Source organism: Fringilla coelebs (assembly GCF_963513975.1).
Source record: "Fringilla coelebs genome assembly, chromosome: 28".
NCBI classification, from domain to species: Eukaryota; Metazoa; Chordata; class Aves; order Passeriformes; family Fringillidae; genus Fringilla; species Fringilla coelebs.
The window spans coordinates 286,512-312,745 of NC_140054.1; the positions used below are offsets into that span (position 1 = coordinate 286,512).

The 26,234-nt window shown below is 50.0% G+C and overlaps 2 protein-coding genes across 3 annotated transcripts; both read right to left on the reverse strand.

The window, feature by feature from the left end:
• Positions 1-2,718: 2,718 nt before the first annotated feature.
• On the reverse strand, positions 2,719-11,765 carry SRSF4 (serine and arginine rich splicing factor 4). The gene is made up of 6 exons (XM_084222501.1): positions 11,603-11,765; positions 8,130-8,272; positions 7,142-7,254; positions 5,230-5,444; positions 4,313-4,396; positions 2,719-4,145 (listed from the first exon to the last, which is right to left on the reverse strand). Exons 1-6 carry the CDS (start codon positions 11,707-11,709, stop codon positions 3,374-3,376), a joined length of 1,434 nt encoding a protein of 477 aa, XP_084078627.1. The 5' UTR covers positions 11,710-11,765; the 3' UTR covers positions 2,719-3,373.
• Positions 11,766-15,660: 3,895 nt separating this feature from the next.
• Positions 15,661-22,955, reverse strand: MECR (mitochondrial trans-2-enoyl-CoA reductase). Of its 2 annotated transcripts, XM_084222655.1 has the most exons (10): positions 22,720-22,955; positions 21,359-21,456; positions 21,063-21,194; positions 19,446-19,589; positions 19,260-19,362; positions 18,946-19,048; positions 18,463-18,536; positions 18,016-18,076; positions 17,412-17,484; positions 15,661-16,455 (listed from the first exon to the last, which is right to left on the reverse strand). In XM_084222655.1, exons 1-10 carry the CDS (start codon positions 22,878-22,880, stop codon positions 16,292-16,294), a joined length of 1,113 nt encoding a protein of 370 aa, XP_084078781.1. In that variant the 5' UTR covers positions 22,881-22,955; the 3' UTR covers positions 15,661-16,291. The 2 variants fall into 2 exon arrangements, with proteins under 2 accessions (XP_084078781.1, XP_084078782.1); XM_084222656.1 differs by lacking the exon at positions 21,063-21,194.
• Between the last annotated feature and the right edge of the window lie 3,279 nt (positions 22,956-26,234).

Sequence of the window (26,234 nt, forward strand, 5' to 3'; positions counted from 1 at the left end):
GCGTTGGGGCACGTTCATGACGCGGGGTTTGGGCAGGGCAGGTTTGGGACGGGAGCTGTAACTCGCCATTGCCGCCGGCATCCAGCAAATCGTGACCGCGGTGTCCCGCTGCCTCCCCCCCGCCACAGTAACAGAGGATATTGCCCTGTCTTCTCTGCGTTTGTTAAACTTGTCTTCTCATCAGGGACTGTTACTTTCCTTTGTATGTGAATTTTGGAACAATAAAAGAGGTGGGGGTAGGATTTTTTAATGACGCGTCAGGGATTTCCACCAAGAGCACAAGCAGGCCCCAAGCTGTGACAGCTTAAATGGAATGGGATTTCAGGAAAATAATAAATGAGATTTGCAATGGCTCATTTGAAATACACATCACAATATTCTTCATCTCTCAAGTGAGAGACATAAAATACCCTTTAGACTTTTTAAATTTAGTCAGAAAACAGATACATTTCTTACCTCATCTGTGCCAGCAAGTTCCAGCTAAATCACAAATCCTGCAGATGCTTGCAGTCAGTGTTGAAGCATTCAGTGGGTCCAGGTTTACAAGACTGTTGGAGCCAAAAAAATTTGCAAGTAATTGAACCATCCATATTTATTTAAACTCTTAATTTTACTGTAATTGTTGTAAGTTTTGTTGAGAGATCCCTAGTTTGGAGCTTCTTGCCCTTTTATCTCGCTGCTCTGTTGATTGTTTTGCCAGAACCTGCCTGGTGCCCACCACATGCATTCCTGCCTTCCCTCCTCAGAGCTCTCACCTCCAAGGTGCCCCATAAGACAGTTACCCCAACCCTAAATCAGATTTGGGGCTGTTTTTCAGTGCATTTTGGGTAGGTACTTCCAGCCTAAAGCTGAGTCCTCACTTTGTATATAACTATTCAGACAAAAATGTTTCTTGGGAATATTGTGGAATTATTGCAGTAGACATTCCACTAATCTTCCTCTCTGGCTATACAATATAATTATTATTGTTAATACTTTGTATTATTACCATTGCCCTGGTTTCACACCTGCTGCCAGGCAGATCTCTGCAGTTTCAGGAGATCAAGACTGCAGCAACTCCAGGCTGAGAAAGGCAAAGTGCCCACACCAGGGAGCCACATGAGTTGGAGGTTTTGATGCAAACCCTACACTTTAATGCAAAATCAATGTGTGAGACTCACTCAGTGATGTTTGTGAGACAGAAATGAACATTAAATGATGCAGCAGCACCCAGCTGAAGCGTGTGCCTGGCCCTGCCCATGGAATCACTGTTCTGGGAGCACTCCCAATGCTTCACACTAATTATCAGTACTTAAGATGTCTCAGAATGTCCATTTCCTGGGAATTCCTGCTCCAACACTCCACCCCACACATGTGGTGGCTGGGGAGGATGAGCCCATCCCAGGGTCTGTCCCTGCTCTGGGCAGTAAAGCACAGGTGCTCCTGCAATGGGTGGTGTGTCCAAACCCTGCACTACACACCCAAGAACCACCATCACTCCAGGTGCTCACACATACAGGACTTTTGGCTTTCCCTCTTCTTACTGCACAACCTCCACCTCAGACAGGTTTCCCACATACCTCTGTCCTCAGGTTAAGGAGTAGATGCTTCTCTCAAAGGGCTCACTAAAATCTGCCTTGGTCATTTGGAATGGAGTTGCCAGACAGCAGAAACCGGAGTCGCTGTTTAGTCTTTACCTAGACTGTGTAATTTGCAGATTTTCTTAAAATTATTTTTCAGTTAATTATCCCTTACTAGCAAACATCTTGCCTTGGCTGGTTTGCTTCTGTATTAAGCAGCAAAAAGAATTAAAAATGTAATTTTGAGACTAGAAGATGTTAAAACACTAAATATATACATAGCTGGAAAAGGCTTTTCCTTCTGAAGATACCACTTCCACAGAGATTTCTCATGCTGCTGTGGTAATATGACATTTGATAAAGTCTGAGCTAGTTGCTGAGCCCTGACCCCTCTCAAAGTGTGGGGAGAGATTTTGTGTTGCAAGGAACTCTGATGATCTATTACCTCTTCTCTTTTTAATATGGCAGGACAAGTTCCAGATGATCAAATTATGTGGAATTACTGCACCTATGAAGTGACTCTCGCTGGAAAGTCGCTGCCATCGAGTTGTGAGCAGTTTGGAATTGGCTAAAGGACAGTTCTCGGGGAAGCTGTAACTAACCTTTTTGTTCCAGACCAAGAACTCACATTTTGCCTTCTATTTTTCAGAAAGTTGCTTTCAGGCAGAACAGGTGCTGGGGATGTCACTTCCTCATTCAAAGACGATTGTGCAGGAGAAAAGCTTGTGGGAAGTTCAGTCTGAGCAATTTGCAAATGGCCCAAGTCTAAATTTGGGATATTATTCAGAAACACCTACAAAACTCTTGCTAGAAGCTGCCCTCTCATATCCCCAGGGATGCTGGGGACATACCACAGAACAGCCACCACCACCCTCTGTGCTTCCAAGCCCAGAAGTATATCCTGAGCTTTTTCTTTTATGAAAGCTCTTCTCAAGCACAGGTGTTTTAGTAGGAGGAAAAACTCCTGAAAAATATGCTGGAGAAATAAGTTCTTTATCTGGACTGTATTCAAGTGTTGTGCCTACACTGAATGTGAAGTGACTTTCTGAATTAGGAACCGTTTTTCTGTGAGTGACTCTCTACAAATTCAGCCTTACCTTGATCAGTAGAAAATGATGACAATCACAACACAGCACCACGTAACCAAATGTCATCAAGCAAAAATAGTCTTTATTCAAATTTCATGGAAACGGGGATCACTGTACTTTGCAAGACAGGGAAAAATAAAATAAAAAAATTTAATATAAAACAAGGATATTGTCACAATACCAGAATATGGAACTATAATTCTTTTCCCTATAGATTACTGCAAATACCTCTATTTTTTTTTCCTTTTGACGGTGCTATTCACAACTTCGTAAGTCCAAAAAATATGGAACAAAAGTAGTATGAAACTTAAGACTTAGCACTTCCACTAAATGGCAGACATCAAAGGGCATCAGTCAAGGGCAAAGTCTGTTGAATCCATCATACCTACCTATCAGTCATCACTGCAATCCCATAAACCCACCAGAGTGCAGTGCTCATTCCCTGGGCTCATTCCCTGCAAGGCTCTCCTTGGAAAACAGGGCAATCTGGGGGGCTCGAGGAAGAGCTTCATGTAAAGAGAACCTTTCTATTGGATAGAAAATGAGCAGAGCAGCCTCACACCAGAGAGAGCTGCAGGGAGAGAGCGCTGCAGTTAATGACAGACAGACCATCAGGTTGTTAAAAATACACAGCATCGACAGGGTTTCTACTTCAATCACTTGGTTACAGCTACTAAACATGTACAGAAGACTTTTCCAACCATTCCAAGTGGCGTTGCAGCAAGGTTAGGATCTGGAGCGGGACCTTGACTGCGACCGGGAGTGTGACCGAGAGGCCGACCTAGACCTGGACTTGGACCGAGACCTTGGCTTTGAATCAGATTTAGACCTGGAACGAGAATCTGATTTGATATTTGGTTTGAACTTGGAAATGGACCTAGACCTGGAGCGGGACACTGCATCCTCCCCCTCGCCTTTTGCCTCTTTCTTGTCCGACTCTGATTTGAGCTGCTCCTTTTCTTTGGAGCCTGACCTGGACCGCTCGTGGCTGTCCTTTCTTCTCTTCTTGCTGCTGCCTTTGCTGTCTCGCTTGCTGCGCCTCTTGCTTTTCTCACTCTTGCTGTGGCTCCGGCTTCTACTTCTGCTATCATCCCTGCTCCTTTTCCTACTTTTCCTTTTATCCTTGCTGCGGCTCCTGCTCCTACTCTCATCCCTGCTTTTGCTCCTGCTTCTACCCTTGCTAATGCTCTTCTCCCTGTCTTTGCTTCTACTCTTCTCCTTGCTTCTGCTCCTCATGCTCTCCTTCGCTTCTCCCCTCTCCTTACTCCCACTCCTGCTCCTGCTCTTTTCCTTGCTGTGGCTCCTGCTCTTGGCTTTCTCATCGCTGTTATGGAGAATGCCCTCAGATTTATCCTTGCTTTTGTTTCGGGATTTCTCTGCACTCCTGCTGCGGCTCCTACTTTTATCCTCTTTACTTGGAGTCCTGCTTTTCTCTTTCTGGTCTCTGCTACGGCTCTTGCTTCGACTACGGCTCTTGCTTCTGGAATGGGACACAGACCTGGAAGTGCAAAAGCAACAGACAGCTCTGCTTTAGTGCAACAAGGGTTTGAGCAGAGCATGCAGAGAATGGGAGGGAAAAGAAAAACAAAGTGTTCCTGCTGCAAACTTAACATGATGCTTCTCACTGAAGTGGGAGCCCCCAGTTCTCCCAAGACAAAGACATACCTGGATCTGGATCGGCTCTTGGAACGGCTGCTACTGGCACTGCGGCTCCTGCTCTTATGGGAGTGTCTGCTTCGAGAGTGAGACCTGCAACACAAGGAACCACCTCCACATTAGCATGTGTCCATAGGGAGCTTGTGACCGCCGTGGGCAGAACCCCACAGGGCTAAAGCACCTTTCAGCAGCCAAATGTTCAGAGTTACACAACACAGTTACAAACTCAGAGCGCCCTCTCCCCACCTTTCATCCCTGCTGCCATGTCTAGCTGCGAGCAAGGCACTAATCTGGAAGAAAAAATGCCAGTTTATTTAAGGGATAATCACTTTCCCAATGAAATCACAGTTTGAATATGGTGAGACACTGGCAGAAAGCTTTGACTTCAGATTTTGATTTCATAAGCAAGTTCTTCTAGGAACAGTAAAGATTCGCCTGAGTTTTCTTGCAACAAGTTCTACCCCAGAATGGAAAGGGGAGTACGCTTGGTGCTGCTGAAGCAGCTCTTGGTCAGTCAAGGAAAGCAACAAATCTCTTAGAAACAGGGAACAGGTGGAGGTTTCTAAGCTGAGAAAGAACTGTTAGTCCTGATGCTTGGAGCAGAACACAGTGTTCAGAGCTGAAGTGTTAGAAGCACCTTCTGTTTCATTCCATGAGCATGGCTCCACCGGCCATGCAGCTGCTCCCACAAGGAACAAGGGCTGAGTTTTCAGGGAAGAACAGTGACAGGTGTTCAGGGAGCATGTCCACACATCCACCAAGGGAGACACCTCAGAACACAGCCCTCATTTGCCCTGGATATTAATACATGCTCAAAAAACTAGACCTGTTGAGAACTCCAAACATTTCCAGGGTGTTTTGGAACCCCAAAGTCTCAATCCCCTCTATGTTCCTTAAGTGCAGCCTGAGATATGTTACAGACATACCTTGAATGGCTTCGGCTTCTGGAGTAAGAGCGGCGCCGTCTCGATCCAGGTCTGTCTTCCATTAATCTAATCTTTCTGCCATTTACTTCTGTCCCGTCCAGCTTTTCAAGGGCTCTTTTCATGTCAGAATAGGATTTGAACTCAATCACACCTTCATTTTTCCTTCCTTTGTGTGCATCTGCATATGTCACTTCCCCTGCCTGACGCATATAATCCTAGGGGAAGAGGACAGAATCACCATCGCCTTGAATCCAGAGCCAGGCTTCCAGCTGACCCTGCTCACTTCTGACACGACGCTCCCTGAGCATCTTCTATTCACAGGGATGTCAGCAAGTGTTTGACCCAAGCAGCATTTGCAGTGCCAAATAACACACTATGACTTCACAGACTTGGTGTGATTAGAACCAAGCTGATAGTTTTGAGACAAATTATAACCTAAGGTCTCCCATTTCAAATCTTAGATCAAATATGCTCTGGGCTCTTAACTTTGAAATTACAGAAGTGATTAAAGAAGTAAAATGCTTGCTCTCCAAATCATGTTTTCAGAAATAATTAGGAAAGGTGATAAAGGTTGAATATAAAGAGGTGAGAAGCCCACAGAGAAGCAGACCTCCCTTAATCCTCCACCTTGTCAACATAGCTTGTTCTGCTGGAAAAAAACTCCACAGAACTCCAAGCTCAATTCTTTTTCCCACTTTATGCTTCCTGGCTTCTCTGTTTCAATTCCTAAACCTCTCTGTTTATCAGGGGTCTGTTCTGCCCTGCTTTGGACAAGGCAGAACAGAGCCTTTGCCAGGCCAGGGCATCTTTCAGTTCCTGTGGAAATTGGCTGCAGCGGAAACAGGGCACAGAGCTCTGGTTTGTTTCTAACCCAGCTACTCCCATTTTAAGTACACTGAAATGAAAGCTATTCCCAAAAAAGCAGTAATGCATCCACTGGAGGATTAATCATGCCATGCTCTACTTAGGATTTTAATACCAGAAGCAAAGACAAGCTATTGATAGTGTGAAGCATTAACAACAAAGACACTGGAAGCATCTCTGTACGTACCTGAACTTGTGTAAAATTCACTTACAGAGCAGTTTCTACTACGTCAAAGTTTGTTTAGAACAAATTTTACACACCCTTAAAAGAGAACCATAAGATAAAGTGTTCCAGTAAGAAGAAGTAGGTTTAACCATTGCTGCTCAGTTTGATAAGTAAGCACTAATCTTTCTGCATCCACTACTGAAATCCTGCTCCCCGAATCCATGATGTGGATAATCACAAGTCAACACGTCACCTCCAGCGTACTCAGAGGTACTGTGGGCTCCACAGTGTCACTCAACACCTCCACTATTGAGAATCACCTACCACTCCTTTGGACTTCAAAAATAAGATTTGGCATAGATTTTTCATGATTACTCATTCTGGAAACATCCTTTCCCCCAAACTCTCCTTAAAACAGCTTTAGATGATATAGAAATTCCTAACAGAGACTTTGCAGGAACAATCCTGCTGTTTCAAACAGCTGTAGCACCTTACAAGTTGATGGGTTAAATCCAAACTGACAAGGGCAAACTCCTTCATCTCTAGTGAATCCTACCCCTGGCATGATTTGAGTCTGTTTTGACAGGGCTTAAGAGAAGATAAAACACACCTGTACGTGATGTTAGCTGGTGATAAGGATAAAATTATTCTCCCACTGTCCAGTGCCACCAGTTCTGCAGGTGCAACTCCCAACCTCTCATGAATGGTTTCATATACGCAAACATACTCCTGCATTAAGGTGTGTGTTACTTCCAAAATCTACTCCCCGTGGAGTTGCTCAGTTGTAGCAAAGCAGAGCAGCACATCACTTTGCCTTGCTGAAGATGTCTTTTACCCTTTTTGCTCTGTAACAGAGAGAGGGTAAGGAAAGGGGCCCCATACCTTCAGATCCTGCCAACTGCAGCGGCTTGACAAATTTTCCACAATCAATCTGTATTCTGTACGGGTCGGGGGACCGTACTTATCTCTTCCGCTTCTTCTATAACCATATCCACCTTTAGGAGGTGACAAGCAGACAGCAGAGCTTCAGCCAGGGAAATGGAGCCTCGCTCTCTGCCCCGAAGGAACTGCTCTGCCCCGGGTGTTCCCAAAGACATCACAGACCCACCCCCCCCCCCCCCAGGGCTAAATTCAACCCCTTTTATGTAACACCTTGCAAAGACCCAAAGCATTAAAACAGTTTTACTACAAGCTTGTAATTAAACAAGGCACAGAACTATAATTATGCTAGAATTAACATGCAATTATATTTAATATTATTTTTAAAACAGTTTGAAAGAAGAAACTGAATAAAGCCAGTTGATCAATGTTACTTACATTACTTAAAAGCTTTCTGAATATCTGACACGAATAAAGCTTTTCAGGCACCTATTTCAGGTTAATCTCATCTGTCTCTAACCCTTGGGATCCTCACCACCCAGGTCTAATGGGAAAAGCTTGAGGTTGTCACATGGCTTCTTTTTTTTTGGACAGCCAAGGGCCACAAAGGTCAAAGAGCCACTCATGGAAAGGTACCCCAAGGTCAGCAAATGCAACGGGCAGTCATCTTAGCCTCAAAGAATTCTTTCAATTAAAACATTGAGGTCTTTGTTAAATCTGTGTTAAACATCACATTGCAAATAAACCATTCAAATAGTTAAACAAAATGATAATAATAAAAATGGTACAAGAAACTGTGTTTATTAATGTATCAATTAAAACAGTTTAATACAACAAACAAATTAATAAATATTCAGATCAACAATTACATTTACAGTTACAGAACACTAGTCACAATTTTGTATTGCTTTCCTTTTATATTACTTTTATAAGAGAGCAAAACAATGTTTTATTTAAAATAAGCCATGGATACAAATGCACAAGTGCTTACTGCGTCCAGAACCGTAACTGCTGTCCCGGCGTGGGCCCCGGGCATGCTCCACGATCACTCTCTCCCCACACAGATCTTTCCCATTTAGCTCATAAACAGCATCGTCGGCGTCTCGCAGATCATCGAACTCCACAAAGCCATACCTAGGGACAGGGAGGGAAAAGGGATCACTGGGAAGGAACTGAACCTGAGATATTTGTGCTCAAGAGCAGTTCATGGGCTCCTGAAGAGCCCTGTGTATGCTGTCTTGCAGATGAGCCTCCTGAGCATACCTGAGGGTTCAAGGCTTTGAGCCTTGAAAAAAACCTAAAAAAATGAAAACCCTTCCAAAAGCAGGAGAGAAATAGGAAGGCATGAAAACACATCTGCTGATTCACTGAATTAAACCTAAAGTCATTCTTCATCAACAAAATGATAAATCATGTGAGAGTGTAATGGCTGAATTCCTTTATGTTAGCAAAAGCTTGCTATTATGGCATACTCTTTCATGAAATCAAGGGTGTTATCTATCTTTTTAAAGGTAGAAGTTAAAACGCCCCCCACTAAAAGTGAGCACTACCTCACACACCAAATAAACACAGAATCACAGAACTGTTCAGACTGGAAAAGCCCTCCAAGATCAGGGAGTACGACCGTGATGTTGGAGACGGCCTTCATCATCCCTGGCAGTGTCCAAGGCCAGCCTGGATGGGGCCTGGAGCAACCTGGGACAGTGGAAGAGGTCCCTGCCCATGGCAGGGGGTGGAGCTGGATGGGCTTTAAGGTCCCCTTCCCACCCAAACCATTTCTCTTTGGAAAGCAAACACTGATTTGTAATGGAGGTAGGATGGAAGGATGGAAGTTTGAAGCTTTGACCTCAGTTCCAGTTCCTCAGTCCAGTGCAGAAGTTACATCCCTCTGTCCTGCAGGGGTTATATTAGGATGAAGCCCTGAATTCTTCAGAGCTGCCCAGAGTAATGCACACAGGTAAGTACAGGAGTAGAACCGGTTTGGTTTTTTTCTTAGAGGCATCACAAGCAGTTTTTAGTGTGTTCATAGAAGATAAAAAGCAGGCTGAAAAGTTCAATTTTCTGGTCACTTCATACATTCACTACACATACAGAGCTGTGACTGTCAGGGCAGCTCTGAGCAGGAAAGAATGTGAAAACTAAGAGCACGCAAATAAAAACTGCAATTTGAAATGGAGAATCCTATATGACCCACATTTTCATTTCTCTGTCCTTCCCTCAGGTAATAATTGTTTTAAGCCATTGAATTTCAAGCTCAAATTACAAGTAGTGAGGCCCAGCTAAGCTTTTAGAGCTCTGTGATACCACTTTGTGTTCCATTGTCTCGCTCAAGCATTCCAGTTTAGCTCCTGAAACACCCAGTGGAGGATCCACCAAGGAGAACCCCCAGATTCCCAGAAACAACTGCAAGAATCTCTCCAGACAAACACCATGCAGGAAGTTTGAATTGTTTCCTAAGCAATACCAGAAATAAGCCATGGAGGAAGGCTCAGGAGAGCACAGCTCAGCCCAGGGCTTCCCAAGCACAGACAAAAAACCTGACTGCTCAAGTTCCATTTTGGACAAAGAATTTAACTTCAAACCTGTCAAAAGACTTCAGAATATAAAACCAAAAAAAACCAATTAAATTTACTTAAAAGCAGAAAGACAAGTCCCTTTACCACATCAGCCACATAACAACAGTTCCACATCTGTTAAGAAAGTTTAGTTTGTGTCCCTTCCCCCCCCCACCTCCAAAATGTATGAAGCAGAAATACTGAACTTGGGGCTTACTCAGCAATAGGAAAACTGCCCCCCCCACCCCCAGCATTTCCAAGGAAACAGAGCAGGACTGGAAAATAGCAGCCTCAGGTATTTCAGCTAATCTTCAACAACACCTGAGGCTGTGTGGGTTAAAACACTGACACATGAACACTTGCTTGCTTTAATAATGGATTTTATTCATCTTATAAACCTGTTAGATGTTCACCTGCCAGCACAAACAGCATTAAAACTTAATGAGCCTCTTTCACTTTAATGCTCAAGGAGTAATTTGTACAAGAAATTCCTCTTCTCCACTGTAATTAATACCTGCCTCTCCTGGCTATATAATGATAAATCCATATCCCATTCAGCCTTTCTAAGGAAGGCTTCAAGCTGAGTTTCTTGGAAAAAACAAAGAACAAAGGCACTCATGAGGCTTTGGGTGTTGGGGAAAACCCCACCAAAATGGCAATTTGCTTTTTCTTCAAAAATCCACACTTGAATATCTTGGCCAAGACCTGATGGAGCAGGATCCAACCCTTGGAGCTGCAGCGAGGGCTCAGCTGCTGGAACAGCACAGGTAAGAACACAGAGGTATGGCAGGTTTGGGGTGTTTGTGAGGGGGCAGAACACACCACCAGACAGCCTGGGAGCTCTGGGAGCAGTTCTGCCCCCCATACCCAACATAGTGGGGTTCTTTTTGGGGAGGTGCAGCCTGGCTCACCCCTGAGTGCTTGCCCTAGGGTGCAGAGGGGCCTGATGGGCCCGCAGGGTGACAACCCCTCCCTGCAGAAGGCAAGGCAGAACATAGATGAGCTGGCCCTAAGAACTGAAGTGGGACTCAGCTGTTATCCCCCCAGTTGTCACAGAAGCCCAGGTGTCCTGCCTTCCAAAAAGGAGAAGCCCACCCACCCCAGCCCTCCCCAGAGGGGAAGCCCAGGTGTCCTGCATCCACTCTAAAAAAAGGAGAATCCAACCGTCCAGCCTCCCTCACCCCCATCCAAAGGAGAATCCAGGCATCTGCACCCCCCCAAGAGAGCCCCAGCCATCCTGCACCCCCAAAAAAGCCCAGGCATCATGTTCCCCCTTGACAAGAAGGGGAACCCTGGCATCCTGCTCCCCACCCCAAAAAGGGAACCCGAACATCGTGCTTCCCCAAGGGGAGAGCCCAGGTGTCTTGCTACCCCCTCCCAAGGAGATCTAGGCAACCTGTCACCCTCCCCAGAATGGGGAACCCGGGCGCCCTGCCTCCCCCCACAAAAGGGGGAACCAACGCATCCTGACTCCCCTCCAGTAGGGGCCCAGATGTCCTCCCCCCCCCCCCCCCCACACACAAAAAGGAGAAACCCAAACGTTCCGTGCCCCCCAAAAAAGGAACTAAGCACACTGCCTTCTCCCAATAATAGCCCAGCCATCCTCTCTCTCGCAGAAAGGGCGGACCCAGCCGCCCTGTCCCTCCTCCAGGGTAAGTTCAAGCATCCTGCCCACCCCCCAAAGAGAGAACCAAACATGCCGCCCCAATAAAGAACCAGGTTTTGCGTCCCCCAGAAAGGGGGAGCCCATGCTTCCTGCCCCTTTCACCCCACCCAAAGGAGGCGACCCAGACGTCCTGCTCCCACCATTGCTCAGAGCGCCCCGGCCGCCTCTGCCCCTGCGGCCCCTCCAAGAGCCTCAGGCGCCCGGGCCCTCCCCTCGCGGCAGCCGGGCCGAGCCCGCGCTCACCCGTTCTTGAGATCCACCTCGAGGATCTTGCCGTAGCCCTTGAAGAAGCGCTCCACGTCGCGCTCCCGGGCCTGGTAGCTGAGGCGGCCGATGTAGACCCGCGGCATTGCGGGGCCGGGGCTGGGCCCGCGGGGCGTGAGGGGCCCGGGGGCCGCGCGGCCGCCTGACGTCACGGCGGCGCGCGGGCAGCGACGCGGGGCAACGTCACCGCGGGCCACGCCCCTCGCGCGGGCCGGCACTTAAAGAGGCTATGCCGCCGTGTGGGCCCCACCGGTCCGGAGGTGGGGGTCCCGTTCTCCGTGGAGAGGATGGCTCGATCCCCCTTTCCCACGTGCGGGGCCCTCAGGGGCGTTCCCACGTGTCTGATGTGCAGGCCAGTGTGGGATCCCCCTTCCCATGGGTCAGGGGGCTTGTGGGGTCCCCTCTCCCCATACACTGGGTGTATTGGGGTTTGCCTTCCCATGGGGTCCCGTTCCCCATGGAGAGGATGGATCTATCCCCCCTTTCCCACGTGCGGGGCGCTAGTGACGGTGCCGAGGTGCTTATGGGATCCTCTCTTTGGCAGGGGCCTGAGCATTGCCCCACTCCCAAAATGCTGTATCCTGATGGGACCCCAAAGGCAGGGGTGGGGGTCCTGCATCCCCACACTCGGGGTGCCCAGGCGTCCCCCCACGGCATTCCCCATCCGTGAGCAGACTTGGCTTTTCCTCATTCCCTCTAGTGAGGAACAACATCCCTCTCGCTGAACTCTAAATGTCAGTTTTGGGGAATTATTTTTATCCTTTTAAGAAGACGTCAGATGCCTAAATCACACCAAATCCCAGCACACGCTCTTGGAACATTCCAACATTAGTAGCCACCCCCCTGAAAAACCCCACAATCACCTCCAAAATTATTAATATTGTGTAGGTGCAACACCAGCAGCTGGATTTCCAGCCATGATCTTGCTCATTTGACAAGGAGAATTAAATTTATTTATTTATTCCTTTGTGCCCTGGTATAGGAGTGAGCGGTCGGAAAATTTTGTGAAAGAGTTCTCTAAAGCATGTTGGGTTTTATTGGTGAGCCCAATAAACAATGGGGGATAAAAGCTCTGCATTAATTTTTCTGGTTTATGCCATGCTTAATAGTGCTAGCAACGATCTCTCGGCTCTTTTTTTGCTTTTTTTCCCCACTTTATCCATCGATCAGGAAGCACTGAGGCACAGGATGGGGCTCTGCCTCCAATGCTGGCATGGGGAAGGGAAATGCAAAATATTGGGGGATTTATTAGGGACGGAGGAGCAGAAGGGAGACGGTGGCGCAGAGTCTATCCTGGGGCACACCTGCTCTCTGCTAAGGGAGGTCTTAGTGTGAGGGGTTTTAGAGAGGATGAAATGGCTTTGACACGTCCATTTAGTTGCCAGCATGGCAATGGGGTTTAATTTCAGAGAGTTCTGCTCTTCCAAGTGCACATGCAGTTGGACAGTGCTCTCTCCAATCCTGAGCAACGTTCCTGCCCTGCTCTTCTCCTCACCCCATGGGACCAGAAAATCCCCCAAATGAAGGTACACCTTCCTGGCCTGTCCCCCAGACCCTCTCTGTGCATGGGAATGACACTGCCAGCTCCTAGTGAGGAGTGACCTCCCCAGGCCCCCCCAGGCCTTTGGTAGATCCAGAGAGGCCCTGCCATAACCCCACCAACTCCTCCAGGATGAATCCTGAAGAGCCTTCAGCTGACACAACTGGTCCCTCACAATTCCTCTGTCCATGCACAATTCCACACAATTCCGCGGTCCTCTCACTCAGAGCATGTTGGGAACTGAGCACAAGGTGGGAGAACACCAGCGAGGTCCCTGGGCTGGGTTCTTAAGGTTCTGAGGCAAAGAAAGTTTGAGGAACCCAACCCAAGGGAGGATATTTCCATTGCAAGATGTGTTTGAGGAACGTTTCTCCTATAGTACATTCTATGGAGCAGCATGGAGGGCCTGCTGGGATCTGAGAACATCACCCAGGAACAGGGACAGTCACAGGAGAAGCAGCCCTGTGGACACCACACAGCTGGATCATTCCAGAGGAATTCCATATAGGCATTTCTGCATGGGGGAGAAGGTCCCAAGTAAAAAACCTGAGGTCTGGGCATTTGGATGCCCAATGCTGTCCCCTTCCCCATCCCTCCCTGGGTACTGCTCCCGGGGGCACTGGGACACAGCACTGCCCTGGCAGGACATTCCACATGGAAATACAGCTGGAATCAGCTCTGGGCTCAAACAGATCTCTGGGAAATCAGGGGTTTGGGGTTATTTCTGCATCTCCCACCCCCTGCTGCCAGGAGACAGGTGTCACGCTGCGATGTCACTGTGATGGAACACAGGCTGGAGAACTTCCCAGGCAGCTGGAGCCACAGGATTCCATCCTGCTGGTTGTCAGTACCAAGAAGCTGGTTGGAGGCAGCCAAGCTGTGGAAAAATAAATCTAAATGGAGCTGTCTTCACAGGAGACATCCTGTGCTTCTGTCCTGGAGGATCCAGCTTGGTGGGTGGCTTCAGCTTCTCCTGACCATCCCAGAGATGATATGGGACCATCTTGGGATGCTGCTGTGGGACCCCCTGCAGACACAAATGCCCTTGAAGGTTGGCCTGATGAATCCTGGGACCACAACATGAAATTTTTCTCCTTAGACATCTCTGCTAGCATCAAACCTTTGGCTGACTCTTTCTTCAAGAAGCTCTGGGAGATCCCGAGCAGCCAGAGTTTTGAGTCGATCTGGTGGAGCAATGATGGGAACTGCGTTGTGATTGGAGAAAAGCTCTTCAGGAAGGAAGTGCTGGGCAGGAGGGGAAAATCTTTGAAACCAAGTCCATGAGAAGCTTCCCTCTCCAGCTCATGCTCCATGGATTCCGCAGAATGGATTCTCCCCTGCTGACCTCCATGGAGAAACTCAGTGCAGTAGCAGCAGCTGGGTCTGCACTGGGAAAGGTACATCAGCTCCTCCCAACTCAGAGGTTCCTTGGGACGCTCACAGGGAGGTTCAAGTTCAGCTAAAATGAGCCTTGACAAGGCTGGAGACTGGATGGGAGCAAACAGCTTTGTTTTGTCTTGGGGTCAGTTACTCTGGACTTGCTGAGGGTCCTGAAAACTAGCGGGCTTTGGGTTTCTTCAGCAGTTTTCTGGCTTTTGAAAACCCTACACTTCTCTGCTCCCAAATGCCCAAAACATGAGGGTGGATGTGACTTAACAAAGCTCCGTCCTAACACTTTACTCGGCCAAAGCCAGAGTCCTTTAAACACCCATTTTTAACACCCATTTGTCCTTTCCAGGCAACTCCTGGCTCTCTCAGATTTCTTCCTCCTCCTTGCAGCAAACAACTCCTTTCCTTTGCTTTTTGCAGCTGCTGTTCTACTCCAACCCCCTTTTCACGAGGGATGACCTGCCCTGTGTCCGGAGGGCTCTGCAGGGTGCGGGGGAAAGCACAAACCCCCGCCGGGTGCTGGGGAAAGCTGTGCCCAAAGCTGTGGCCCCCGCCGGGCACTGAGGTGCTGGCAAAGCTCCCAAGGAAAACGTGGGATGCTCAGCCGGCGGTAGGAGCGGAGGAGGAGGAGGATGAGGACGCCCAGACATCTCCGAGCAGCTGCTGCACGGTGCCCGAGGCCCGGGCAGACACAGCCCCCGGGCGGGCAGTGCCGGGCGCTCCCCACACAACCGGCCCTGCAGACACAGCGCGGCGCCCCGCAGGCCGCTCCTGCTCCAGCCGCGGCTGCTCGGCCCCACGCCGCCCCTCCTGCCCCCCACGGGCCCCGCCCGCTCGCACTGCCCACACTCCGCTCTGGCCATGCAAACCCAGGGGCTGCGCAGGGGCCCGCGGCTGAGCCGCCGCCGCTCTCCCGTCCGTGCTTTGGGATGGCCACGCTGGGGCCGGGGCCAGCGGCCCGCGCCCACTGCCCCACCTGCACCCGCACGGCCAGCGCTGCCGGACCTCGGCACAGCTGGACTGGGACGAGCAGCGACCATAGGGAGCTTGTGGGGTCATAGAGTAGAAGAGCAGCACTGGAGGAAGCAAGAACACATTGTTGGTTGTTCTCATTAATAAATCTTTTCACATTGCTCTGCAGTGTCACAGTCACTGTCCCGCACCCGGGCAGGAGGGCCTTCAGGGACACTGAGGGCCTGGCTCCAGCCCTCGATGGCCAGAGGCTCTGGCCCCTGCAGTGCCCTTGGCCAAACCCAGCCAGGGGTGACCCAGGGCTCCTCCAGGACCTGCAGCGGCACCTAGGGCCACTCCAACCAGAGCACCCCTCATCACTGGGGCAGTCCATGCCCCTTTTTCCTCCCACTTGGAGCTGGCCTGGAGGCAGCAGGGCTGCAGGGAAATGACTTGGGCTTCCCTACCCATCCCACATTCCAGCTGGGATAACTACAGCCCTGCCAGCCCCAAAAGCACATCTGAGGGGGAACTGCTGCTCTTTTCACATCCTGAGCTGAGGAGCCATCATTTGGGATCCCACCAAACTCCCCCCAGCCACAGTGAGATGCAGCCTCCCTCCTGCAGCACTTCCACACAAAGCTGTGGAGGCTTTTAAAGCTTTCAGCGGGCATCCAAAATGTGAAAAGCAAAAGAAAAAAAGAAATTCAATGGATCTGGAGGGTCTTTTCCCCCCTCAAGTCTGTGAAGAAGCATGTGGAACAGGACAGGGCTCCAGGAGCTGCAGGTCAGAGGAGAAGGATCTGCTTGGAGGACACAAAGGGCTTCATGGAGGCTTCCAGCGCTGCCCTGTAGTCCTGAAGCGGGACCTCGGTGCAGGCTGGCGCTGTGAGCTGGCCCCTGCGGATGAGCTGGCACAGCGCATCCATCATCGCAGCAACGCTCTCCTGGTCTGCATGGGAAGGGGGGAGCTCTCACTGTACCATGCAGGGCCATCCATCAACCCTGGGAACACCCACCCGAGGCCATATGGGGTCCCTGGGTGTGACATGCCCCAGCTCAGGCATGTGGGATGAAGGAAGAGCCCCTGGCATGGTCCCTGCCTGAGGCCAGCACCAGTGTCTCAGCACTCTGGTGATGCCTTAAATTTTAGCTTTCATATTTTCCAGATTCTCTACTGCATTAGCGTGTAACTCTGAACTTCATATAAAGTGTCAGCAAGTTCTCCTCACAGTTCAGTCAGACAGAACAATCCTTTTCCAGACCCAGAACCAAGGACACCACTGCAGCTTCAGGCCCAAAAAGTGTAAACAGCAGCGAACTGAGGAGAGCAAACTGGGAGGATAGGACTGTAATTGGACAATTAACCCCAATATGGAAATGGACCAAAACTTATAGAAGCGTCAAAACTCGTGACCCACCGTCCATCTTGGGTGTACCCTTGGCCAGGCTCTTGTACTGCCCAAGGTGTGTCCTTTGAAGGAAGCCTTCTAATAAATACCTACTTTATTCCTTTACACTGTCTAGCCTCTGTTCTAGGCAGCCTCTCAAGGCATCACTGGGACAAGACAGATGGCTCCATGAGTGGGAGTGAGGATGGTGCTGGATGGGGTTTGTCCCCACTCCCACGCCTGACAGGGGACAGACCCTCAGCACCGCCAGCTCAGGTCCCTCAGTTGCCCTGGCTCAGATCCCTCAGCCCCCCTGGCTCAGATCCCTCAGCCCCCCTGGCTCAGATCCCTCAGCCCCCCCGGCTCAGATCCCTCTGCCCCCCATCCGGCTCAGATCCCTCTGCCCCCCATCCGGCTCAGGTCCCTCAGCCCCCCCCGGCTCAGGTCCCTCAGCCCCCATGGTTCAGGTCCCTCAGCCCCCCCCCCCGGTTCAGGTCCCTCAGCCCCCCCGGCTCACCGTGCGCATGGTCCTTCCGCCACTGTGTCATCCAGAACCCACGGAGCCGCACATCCCGGAAGATGAAGGCACTCTGTGGAATGTGTGACCTGTGTGTCCTCCTGGTACCCAGTGATACTCCTCTCCTATGTCCTCTTGTGCGCATGACACCAGCGTCCCCTTGTGCATCCAGTAACTCCCATGTCCCCTCACACAGGCAGTGACACGTGTGTGTCCCCTCCCAGCGTGGAGGGGACACACACGTGTCCCTCCCTCCCTTTCCAGTGGTGGAAAGTGGCAGTAAGGCCCCTTGTTAGAGCTCCCATTTGTGAACCAGGGATGCAGAGAGGTGACTCCGAGGTGTGGAGTCAGGGCAGGTTTGATGCTCGGCACCTGTGAGATCATTTCCCCCCTGGAATTTTTTGGCAGCCCAAAACCTCTATATAAAAAGCCAAGAGCCCAGCAGTGGGATGCAGCTTGTCCTGTAGTGGACCCCATCAGGCAAATAAAAAAGGCTGGAAGGTCTCAATCTGCACCTGCGGAGAGCCAGGTGCCCACAGTCCTGAGAGGATGGGGACATGCAGTGGAGCACAGGAGACTAAGGAGGGACATCCCCACTACTCACCACAGGCACCATTACAGGCTGCTTTGCCATCCCCCCATAGGTGACCATGGTTCCCTTGGGCCTGGAGTAGGAAAGGGTATTGGGTTAGGTGGTCCCAAAAGTGCAGCTCTGAGTTGCCACCTCCTCCTCTGCTGACCCCAACCCCTCTGGGGCTGTCCTTGCACTCAGGGCTCCCCAGTTACCCCACTTTTCAGGCTCTCTCTTCTCTTGTTTCTGTGCACCATTAGCTGAATTTGCAGCTCAGCACGAGTTACACCTGGCCAGGACCTGGGGGACCTTCACAACTGGACCCCAACTACCCCCAGCAGCGTGAGACTTCAAATCACTGTTGTTACCCAAAACCACTTTTCCCTCTTGAAAAGTTCAACAGACTCCAGAGCAGGACCCTCAATTGCCAGTTTCTGTCCCCAAGCTTGTGCCCAAGGCAAACCACCCAGACAAACTTACTGCAGATGCCGCAGCATCTCCGTGGTGCTTTTGCCTCCGATGCAGTTCAGGGCGAGCCGGGGCCTCGGGATGCTCTGCAAGGGTTTAAGACAAAGGTTTCCAAATTTTATGGCTTCTTTAGGGGATGGGGCCATTATTCTTGATAAAGCATCTGAATTAACCTCAACATTTACTGAGGGCTGCTGAGAGAGCTAAAATCCGTGAAAATCAAGGAACAGCTGGGGGGGTTGGAAGGGACTCGTTCCAACCCCCTGCCATGTGCAGAAGACAACTTCAGCTAGACCAGGCTGCTTCAAGCCCAATCCGATTGGAACCAAAATCTGTGATCCTTCCCTTGTGGCAGCAGCAGAATCCCTCCACTACGAGGGCTAAATCCTGATCTAGAGAGAAATTTTTCCTTCCCACCATCCCTGCCTTTCTCTGCAGTGCTGAACAGCAGCAACAGCCCTGGACCATCTCTCAGTAGGATCAGCATTGAGGTACCTTAAATATATCTTTCATCTCTGGCTTTCTCAGCATTTCCTCTGTGATGACATGGTCAGCGCCCAGGGCCATCAGCCTCTCCACCAGTTTCGGGAGATCAGGTCTGGAGAAGAAAAAAGGAGATAAAAAAAGAGGACTAGATGAGGCAGGAAGCAGAGTTCCCCCTTCTCCTTCCTTCTGCTCCAGCGCTGTATGGGAACAATAGGGAAGAGGCTGGAGAACAACTGGGAGGAGGAAATGGAAGAAAATCCTGAGTGGGATGGGCAGGATGAGCAGATCCAGCTCCCAAACTCGCTCCTCCCCAGAGGACCCACCTGTCCCTCACCACATTGATGGTCGTGATGCTGGAGGCCCTGGCGATCTGGATGACGGCCTGGCCCACCCCGCTGTTGGCAGCGTTCTGGATGACGGAGTCACCTGGATGTGAATAAACCCAGATTCCCACTGCAGAGGCAGCCAGGAAATCCGGGTGGAATTGCTCACTCATGGCAGGGCCATACCAGGTGCCAGGCTCTCAAAGTCAGCCAGCAGACGGAACGCTGTGCAGGGGTTGACGCTCAGAGTGGCAGCACAGAGCATTGGGATGTCACTGGGCACCTTCAGCAGCATCTTCTCAGGGAACACTCCCCGCGTCCGCCATGTCCCTGAGAACGGCAGCACCAGGGCACAGCCACATCAGAGGGGAAAAGCAAAGGAAAACCATCAGCTCACATTGTAGCCTTGGCACTGGCAGCATCAAGTGCTGGGAACCAGCTACACCCTGGAGAGAGTATTATTGAATGGGTTCCCATATGGGTAGAGTCAAAATGCTCCAAGAGGCAAGAAATGGATTCCTTGCTGCCTGCCAAGATTTATCACCCAGCAAAGCCTAATTATTTCTGAGAGGGACAATGGGACTGGGGCTCGCTGGGTATATGTGCAGAGATAATAGAAATACTCTCCATCCTATGGATGAATCCATATATTCCAAGCCAATTTAGTCAGCTTTACTACTTCTATGCTTATATCCAGTTTAACACTCTATCATCTGTTTACAGTGGTTTTCTGCAGTGGTTTTATGCTTAAAAATACCCCATTAGGCTCTTAACTCTATCGTTTTCCTTTTCTCATTTAGCAAAAAGTCTTTTAAGAGGAAATAGGCAAAGAACAAGCTGTGACACTAAACCACAACCAGCAAATATCAGGCCATTGGCATTTTGGAGGAACATGGGAGACATTTCTTGGGAAATAAATTCCCACACTTTCCCAACAGAGCATTATTAAAGAGAAAACTACAGTGAGAGGCCACTGTGACCTTGCCCGTGTGAAATGTTTGATCCCAGGTCTTTAGGGAAGCTCTAAGCTGATGGGACAAAACGTGGTTGTTTCCAGAGAAACACAGATTGCTGCAATGCTTTATAATAGCACACACATCCCATAAAGGGTCTATGCTAAGAAAAGAAGATTATTGCTAAATTTAAGTTTGGCATAAGGAATGGCATTGCCACTGCTCCTATTCCAGGTGCTCTAGGGTGAATGGTAAGTCCTGTGCACAGAAGCCCCTTCCCTGGGGCCCCCATCCTTCTCAAGAACGTTCCTGTGTCTGTGGAGGTTGAGCAGCATCACTTGCTAGGGCTGGGCAGCAAGAACTCAGCTTGCTTGTAAAAAATACATTAAAAATAAAATAAAAATAAATTAATTGATTTAAAAGAAAAACAGGTGGCGGAAATAAACCAAGACATAAACAGGTAAGAAATAACCCCAACAATCATCCCAACTGTCTCATTATGATTGGTCTCACGTGGTACTAAATCGGTTCCAACTCCTGCTTCCCTCACCCAGCATTCCCTAATGGAGTTTGTTCCCCATTTTGAGTCCCATCCCATCAGGTGTAATTGCTGTAAGTGCACGGGTTCATGGCTCTACCCACACCCTGCAAAGACGGTGCTTTGGAAAGCTGTGCTTTTGCTCTGGAACCACCAAAATTCCCACAGCAGCTCACACAGGAGCTGACCATGGGTTTGCTCTCTGGGCAAGCCTGGGCACCCCCCATGGGCTCCAGCGCCCCAAAAATCCCTTAGGAAGATGCTTTGCGGGGGAAAGTGAGCAAGGACCAGCAGTACCGAGGATGAACTCACCGAGTCCGGCATCCGCGGGGATGACCCAGTCCCCAGGTTTCAGAGTTGTCACATGGCGACCAACCTCCAGCACCTCCCCAACACCTTCGTTCCCCCCCACGGCCGGCAGCGGCGACAGGAGGGGGTAGGTCCCTGTAGGGAAGCTGGAGGTGAGCTGGAGACCCCCTCATACCCCAAAATCCCCGTGCCAGGAGCCATCTCTGAACCCTCTGAGACAGGAGTTGGGTTTGAAGATCCTCGTGGGTCCCTTCCAACTCGGAGCATCCTGCAAGAACCAGTGTGCAAAGCATTACTACCTTGGACCATGTTGATGTCGGCGGGATTGATAGGGGCTGCCAACATCTTGATGTGGACATCGCAGTCCCCCAGCTTGGGCACTTCCAGATCCTTCAGTCTGAACAGGGAGATACAAAGGAAAAGGGCATTAACGCCAGTTGGCTGATGTCCTCTGTGCTGTGGCTGAAGCTGGAGGGTACCTGTATCACCTACACACCTCACCTAAATTAACAGCACCGTATGCCCCATCCCATCAAAATAATCAGATTTCTGTTAGAGAGAAGGACAGATTTTTGGAGGAGGCTGCTAAAAACCAACCGCCCAAAACAATCCCATGTCACCAAGCCTAGAGATGCTCACTAAACTTAACAAACTCAGCAGATTGTGTAAAAAAGCTGCGGTTTTGGCTGGGGATTTTACAGCTCATCCTGCCCCACTCAAGCGTTATGGGAACCTGGGGTATTTCTGGAAATCTGTGAAAAGGGAGATGCTGCAAAGCATGAAGCAAGACTAGTCTTGCACAAGCAATGGGGCTGTAACAGCAAATCTCAGGAAGTAGCAGTGGTGACAAGCACCATTGCACAACTAAATTATCATTTGGAAGAGCAACAGTCCTTCTTCAAAAAAAACAGAGGGTTGGTGTCTGGATGCACCTGGATAATGTATCAGCAGGAATTGAGCTGGTTCAAGAGGGGCAGCAAGAGCTCAAAGTGTCCTCCCTTGAAAAAAAAGGCCTAAACTCCACTAAATGACAGCTTTCTCCTTTCCAAGATTTTTGATGCTGAGCATCAGCAGTTGTCCCAAAAAATGCTTTCAATGCTGCTTGATGCTGAATTGGGATCTCAAAGGGAAGACCCATCAATGGGATGCAAACCAGGGTGAAGTTGGGGCACAGCGATGCTGAGGCTTAGACCTCCCTGTCATACCCCAAATTAAGCAAGAAGGAGCTTTTTGAGAAAAACATGAGGTTTAAGGCAAATTGACAGAGCAGCAGCAAGAGGGTGGGGGATATGGAGGCATCACCCCCAGCATCCACCTGCGAGACTATGGCATCAGGAAAACATTGGGGCATCCTAGGGTCCTCCAGTCCCCCTGCGTGTTCAGGGGTCCCATAGGGAGCTGCAAACCATCCCCACCCTCTACATCTGGGGTGGGCAAGTCCTGACCCCTCTACACTGCACTCCCAAAGCAGCCCTGCAGCACCCCAAAACCCGTACCCCCACTCCTCTCTGCACCCCTGCAGCTCCAGATCTCTGCCCAGCTGTGCCCCCACCCCAGCCTTGGCCCTACGCCTGCACCCCCTCCCTGCAATGCCCCCCCACATTCACACCCACCCCGTTCCTGCATCCCCCTGCAATGCACCCCCGTGTCCCCCCCTTACTGCACGACAGCCGCGGCCTCCCCATGGCGCTCATAGAGCAGCCCGAGCGGGGGGGTCCCCGCCGTGGCCGACCGTGCCCGCACCGGGGGGGTCCGACCCAGGGGCGTCAGCACTCGGGGGGTCCGCGCCCCGCGCAGCGCCCGCGCCGCGGCTCGCTGCATTCGCCTCCGCTCGGCTGAACTCGGCTCTGCTCGACTGAACTCGGCACGGCTCGGCTCTCCCCGGCTAAGCCCGGCGCTCCCGCCGGTGACGCTCGGGTTGGCCCCCCCCCCGGCCGGCTCCGCCCCCGCGCCTTAAGGCGGCCCCGCCGCTCGTGCCTGAGGGGTGGGGATTTGGCGGGGCCGCTCCGTGCCCGCTTCCCGCTGGTTTGTCCCGGAACGCTGCAAAGTTATGAACTGTCCCCGCCTCTGTGGAGCCAAGCTCTCTGTGCGACGGGCGTCGGTGATGGGCACAGGAGCATCTCGGTCCGAGTGGTCACTGGATCATGGAATCATTTAGATTGGAAAATACCTCCAGGATCGTCGTTGTCAGACGCCCCTGGATCCCTGGCAGTGCCCAAGGCCCGGCTGGACGGGGCTTGGAGCAGCCTGGGACAGTGGAAGGTGTCCCTGCCACGGCAGGCGTGGAATGGGATGAGCTTTAAGGTCTCTTCCTACCCAAACCATGGTTCTGTGATTTTGGGGAGAAAAGTCCCTTTTCTCTGCTTTATTAGCCGGTGCCTTCCAGCTGCCCTGTCTGGGATAGACATGCGCCCGGCAGGGAGAGCTGCAGGGATGTGTTCGTCAGATGGTTATTTAAAACAACAGATGCCTGACACAAGTGATGAGAAAAAAATTCCCAATAGTAATTTAATTCGATGTTTTGTATAATTATCTTGAAGGAAAGGTCTCATTTAGTCTTCCAATTAAAACTGACTATATCAGAGGAGGAAGGGAGAAGCAGAGCCTCCTGCCTTCCCGATAGACCTGTCACAGAGAATTGCTTTGCAAAGAATTGATATCCAAGGGAGGAGTTGCTTGGTTCAGCCCCACAGATTCCTCCTGGATCCTCACAGATCATCCCAAGACTGGCCCCATTCCAATGACCCAGCACAGACAGACACTGGTGCGTACTAAAACAAGGCCAGGTGCTCAGGTCAGGATCTTTTCTGTCTCAGGTGACCCAGCCCTAAGGCTGTCATGAGCTTAATAGAAGATTTAGTCAAGCTGCTTGATAGTTCACGTAATTTTTTTAACAGAAAAGGAAAACAACATATTCTTTGGAGTGTGAATTCAGATTGAAGATGAAGGAAAAGTTCAAGTTTGGAAAAAACTCTCTTCCAAAGTGCTGGTGACAGGTTTTCTGCCTTTTCTGGGTTATGATTTGCTTTTGGGAGTGCCTTAAAGAGCTCAGGGGTGTTCCCACCAGAGCCTCTGTGACAGCACGGGGGAAAGAGAGAAAAAAAGATCTTTTCTCACAAACGTCTTCAGTTTATAAGGAGCCTTCAGTTTATAAGGTTACTTGTAGGTAGATGTAAAAGTCTCCCATGTGATGGCACTGCAAGGACAGCAGAGTCAGAGGACAAAACAGCATTTTCCCACCTGGTTAGTTTGGGATCCTTGGCACATCCAGGTCCTGGCAGCACCTCCACCTCCAGGCAGGAAGGGGCCTCCCCAGCTGCCTCCAGCATGGCTGGACATTTCAGTCATTTAATCATTTTAATCTAATCACAGCAATAAAATAATGGGATTTTAATAACCTCAAAACCTACAGCTTTCCAAGGACGCCAGGAATGCCTCAGATGGTTTGTGTTGGGGGGGATGCACAAGCAATCCATGGTGGAAAATGCTGATTGTGTCCATGCTCTGCCCTGCATGACAAAGGGTTAATCACTAATTACAGAAGCCAAATGAGAGGCCTCTCCATCCCCTTGCAAACGTGTGCACCTGCAAATCAGAGCTGGCAGACGATTTATGATTATTTTGTTAATGTTTCTCCTGTAACAAGCACAATTTCCGGGTGATTAATGGCTACTTCATATCCTGGAATTGCACTTTTTTATAGGAGTGTTGCATGAAAATCCACTTTGCAGTTGAGGGTTTAGGAGTGGGTGGGCAGAGGAGGAAGAGGAGATGATTCTCCAGCACCTGGCAGGGGGAAGGAGGGCTGTCCTCTGCTCCCCTCAGCTTTAACCCCTGTTATTGTTAATGAGCTCTGATTTATCACAATATCATTATTTTTACAGCCTTTGATTAATTGGAGTTGTTCACACTTGGGCACGGCTGGAAAGCAAAAGTGCTGATGATAGGTTGGATTTGTTCCTGCAGGCGTGAGGGGATGCAGGGTGGGAACAAGCACCTTTGTGACACCAGGGTTGTATTTGCTGGGATTTCATCCCTAAATCCTGTTGAGGACAGAGATTTTATCTCCTGGTTTAGGAGGAGTTGAGCCCAGCAGGTTCAGCTCCAGGAGCCTCGTGTGGACTGTGCTGCACCCAGCTCTCCCAGTGCTTAATTAAGCTAATGTGGAATTATTAATTAACTGCTTATAAGACTGACACCCCTTTTAATTAAAGGGAATAATAATTTATTGCCTTTTCCCTTTTTTGGTGGAGAAATGGAAGGTGTGTCTGCTTTGCTTAGGAAAAAATAAGAAAGCTGAGGCTGGAGAGATTTCTGGGAAGGGTTTCTGAGGGGGGATTTTGATGTTGCATCTCTGTGGCTCTTCCAGGGCAGCTAGATGTGGTCCAAGCCCTGCTGGATCCCCTGGACATCAGGTCAGGAGGCTGGGCTGGGATTTCAGGGCTGGGATGCACCAAAAGGACAAGGCTTGTGAAACAAGCTGCAAAATATCTTCCTTGTCCAGGCAGAGAAAGGGATGCTCAGAATCCCCCAAGGGGGAAGGTGGCAGTGGGGCTGCCCCAGCCCTTGAGCACTGAGCTCCTGTGTCCCCAGACCCTTCTTCTTCCCGATCACTGCAGTCACCATCCTGCTCCTGTGTCCATTGCAGGCTCCTGGGGCCAGTCCCTCCCCACCTCCTGCATTTTGTAATGCTTAAGAACAGCTCAGCTGGTTGTTTTCCCATTTTGAGCCTCATTCCCCCCAAACCCAGCACTGCTGGCAGAGCCCCATTGCTCTGACATCAATCACTTTTTATTAGGCATGCCTGAGTCTTTGAATGGAAAACACATTGTCCTTAAAGATCTGCTTTACATAATCCTTGGTTTTTCCCTGAATCCCTCATTTAACATCTCTGATGGAGCTGGACAATCCCATAAACTATTGAATTCTTCGTCTCAAAACGTGTGCCTGATGCTTCCAGCTCCTCATGGGGATGAGGGTAGTGGGATGGGATGCCCACAGAGGTTTTGTTTTTTTAAGCACACTGATAGCTGTTTCTTGCCTCTCTGATTTTTTATTAATCCCCCTTTAAATTGTTTTATTGTCAGATAATTAAGAAAAAGTGTCTAGGAAGAAACACGATGCTTGGTGGCAAATGGAGAATTGATGAGTTCTGATCCTCTGCCAAGGCGATGA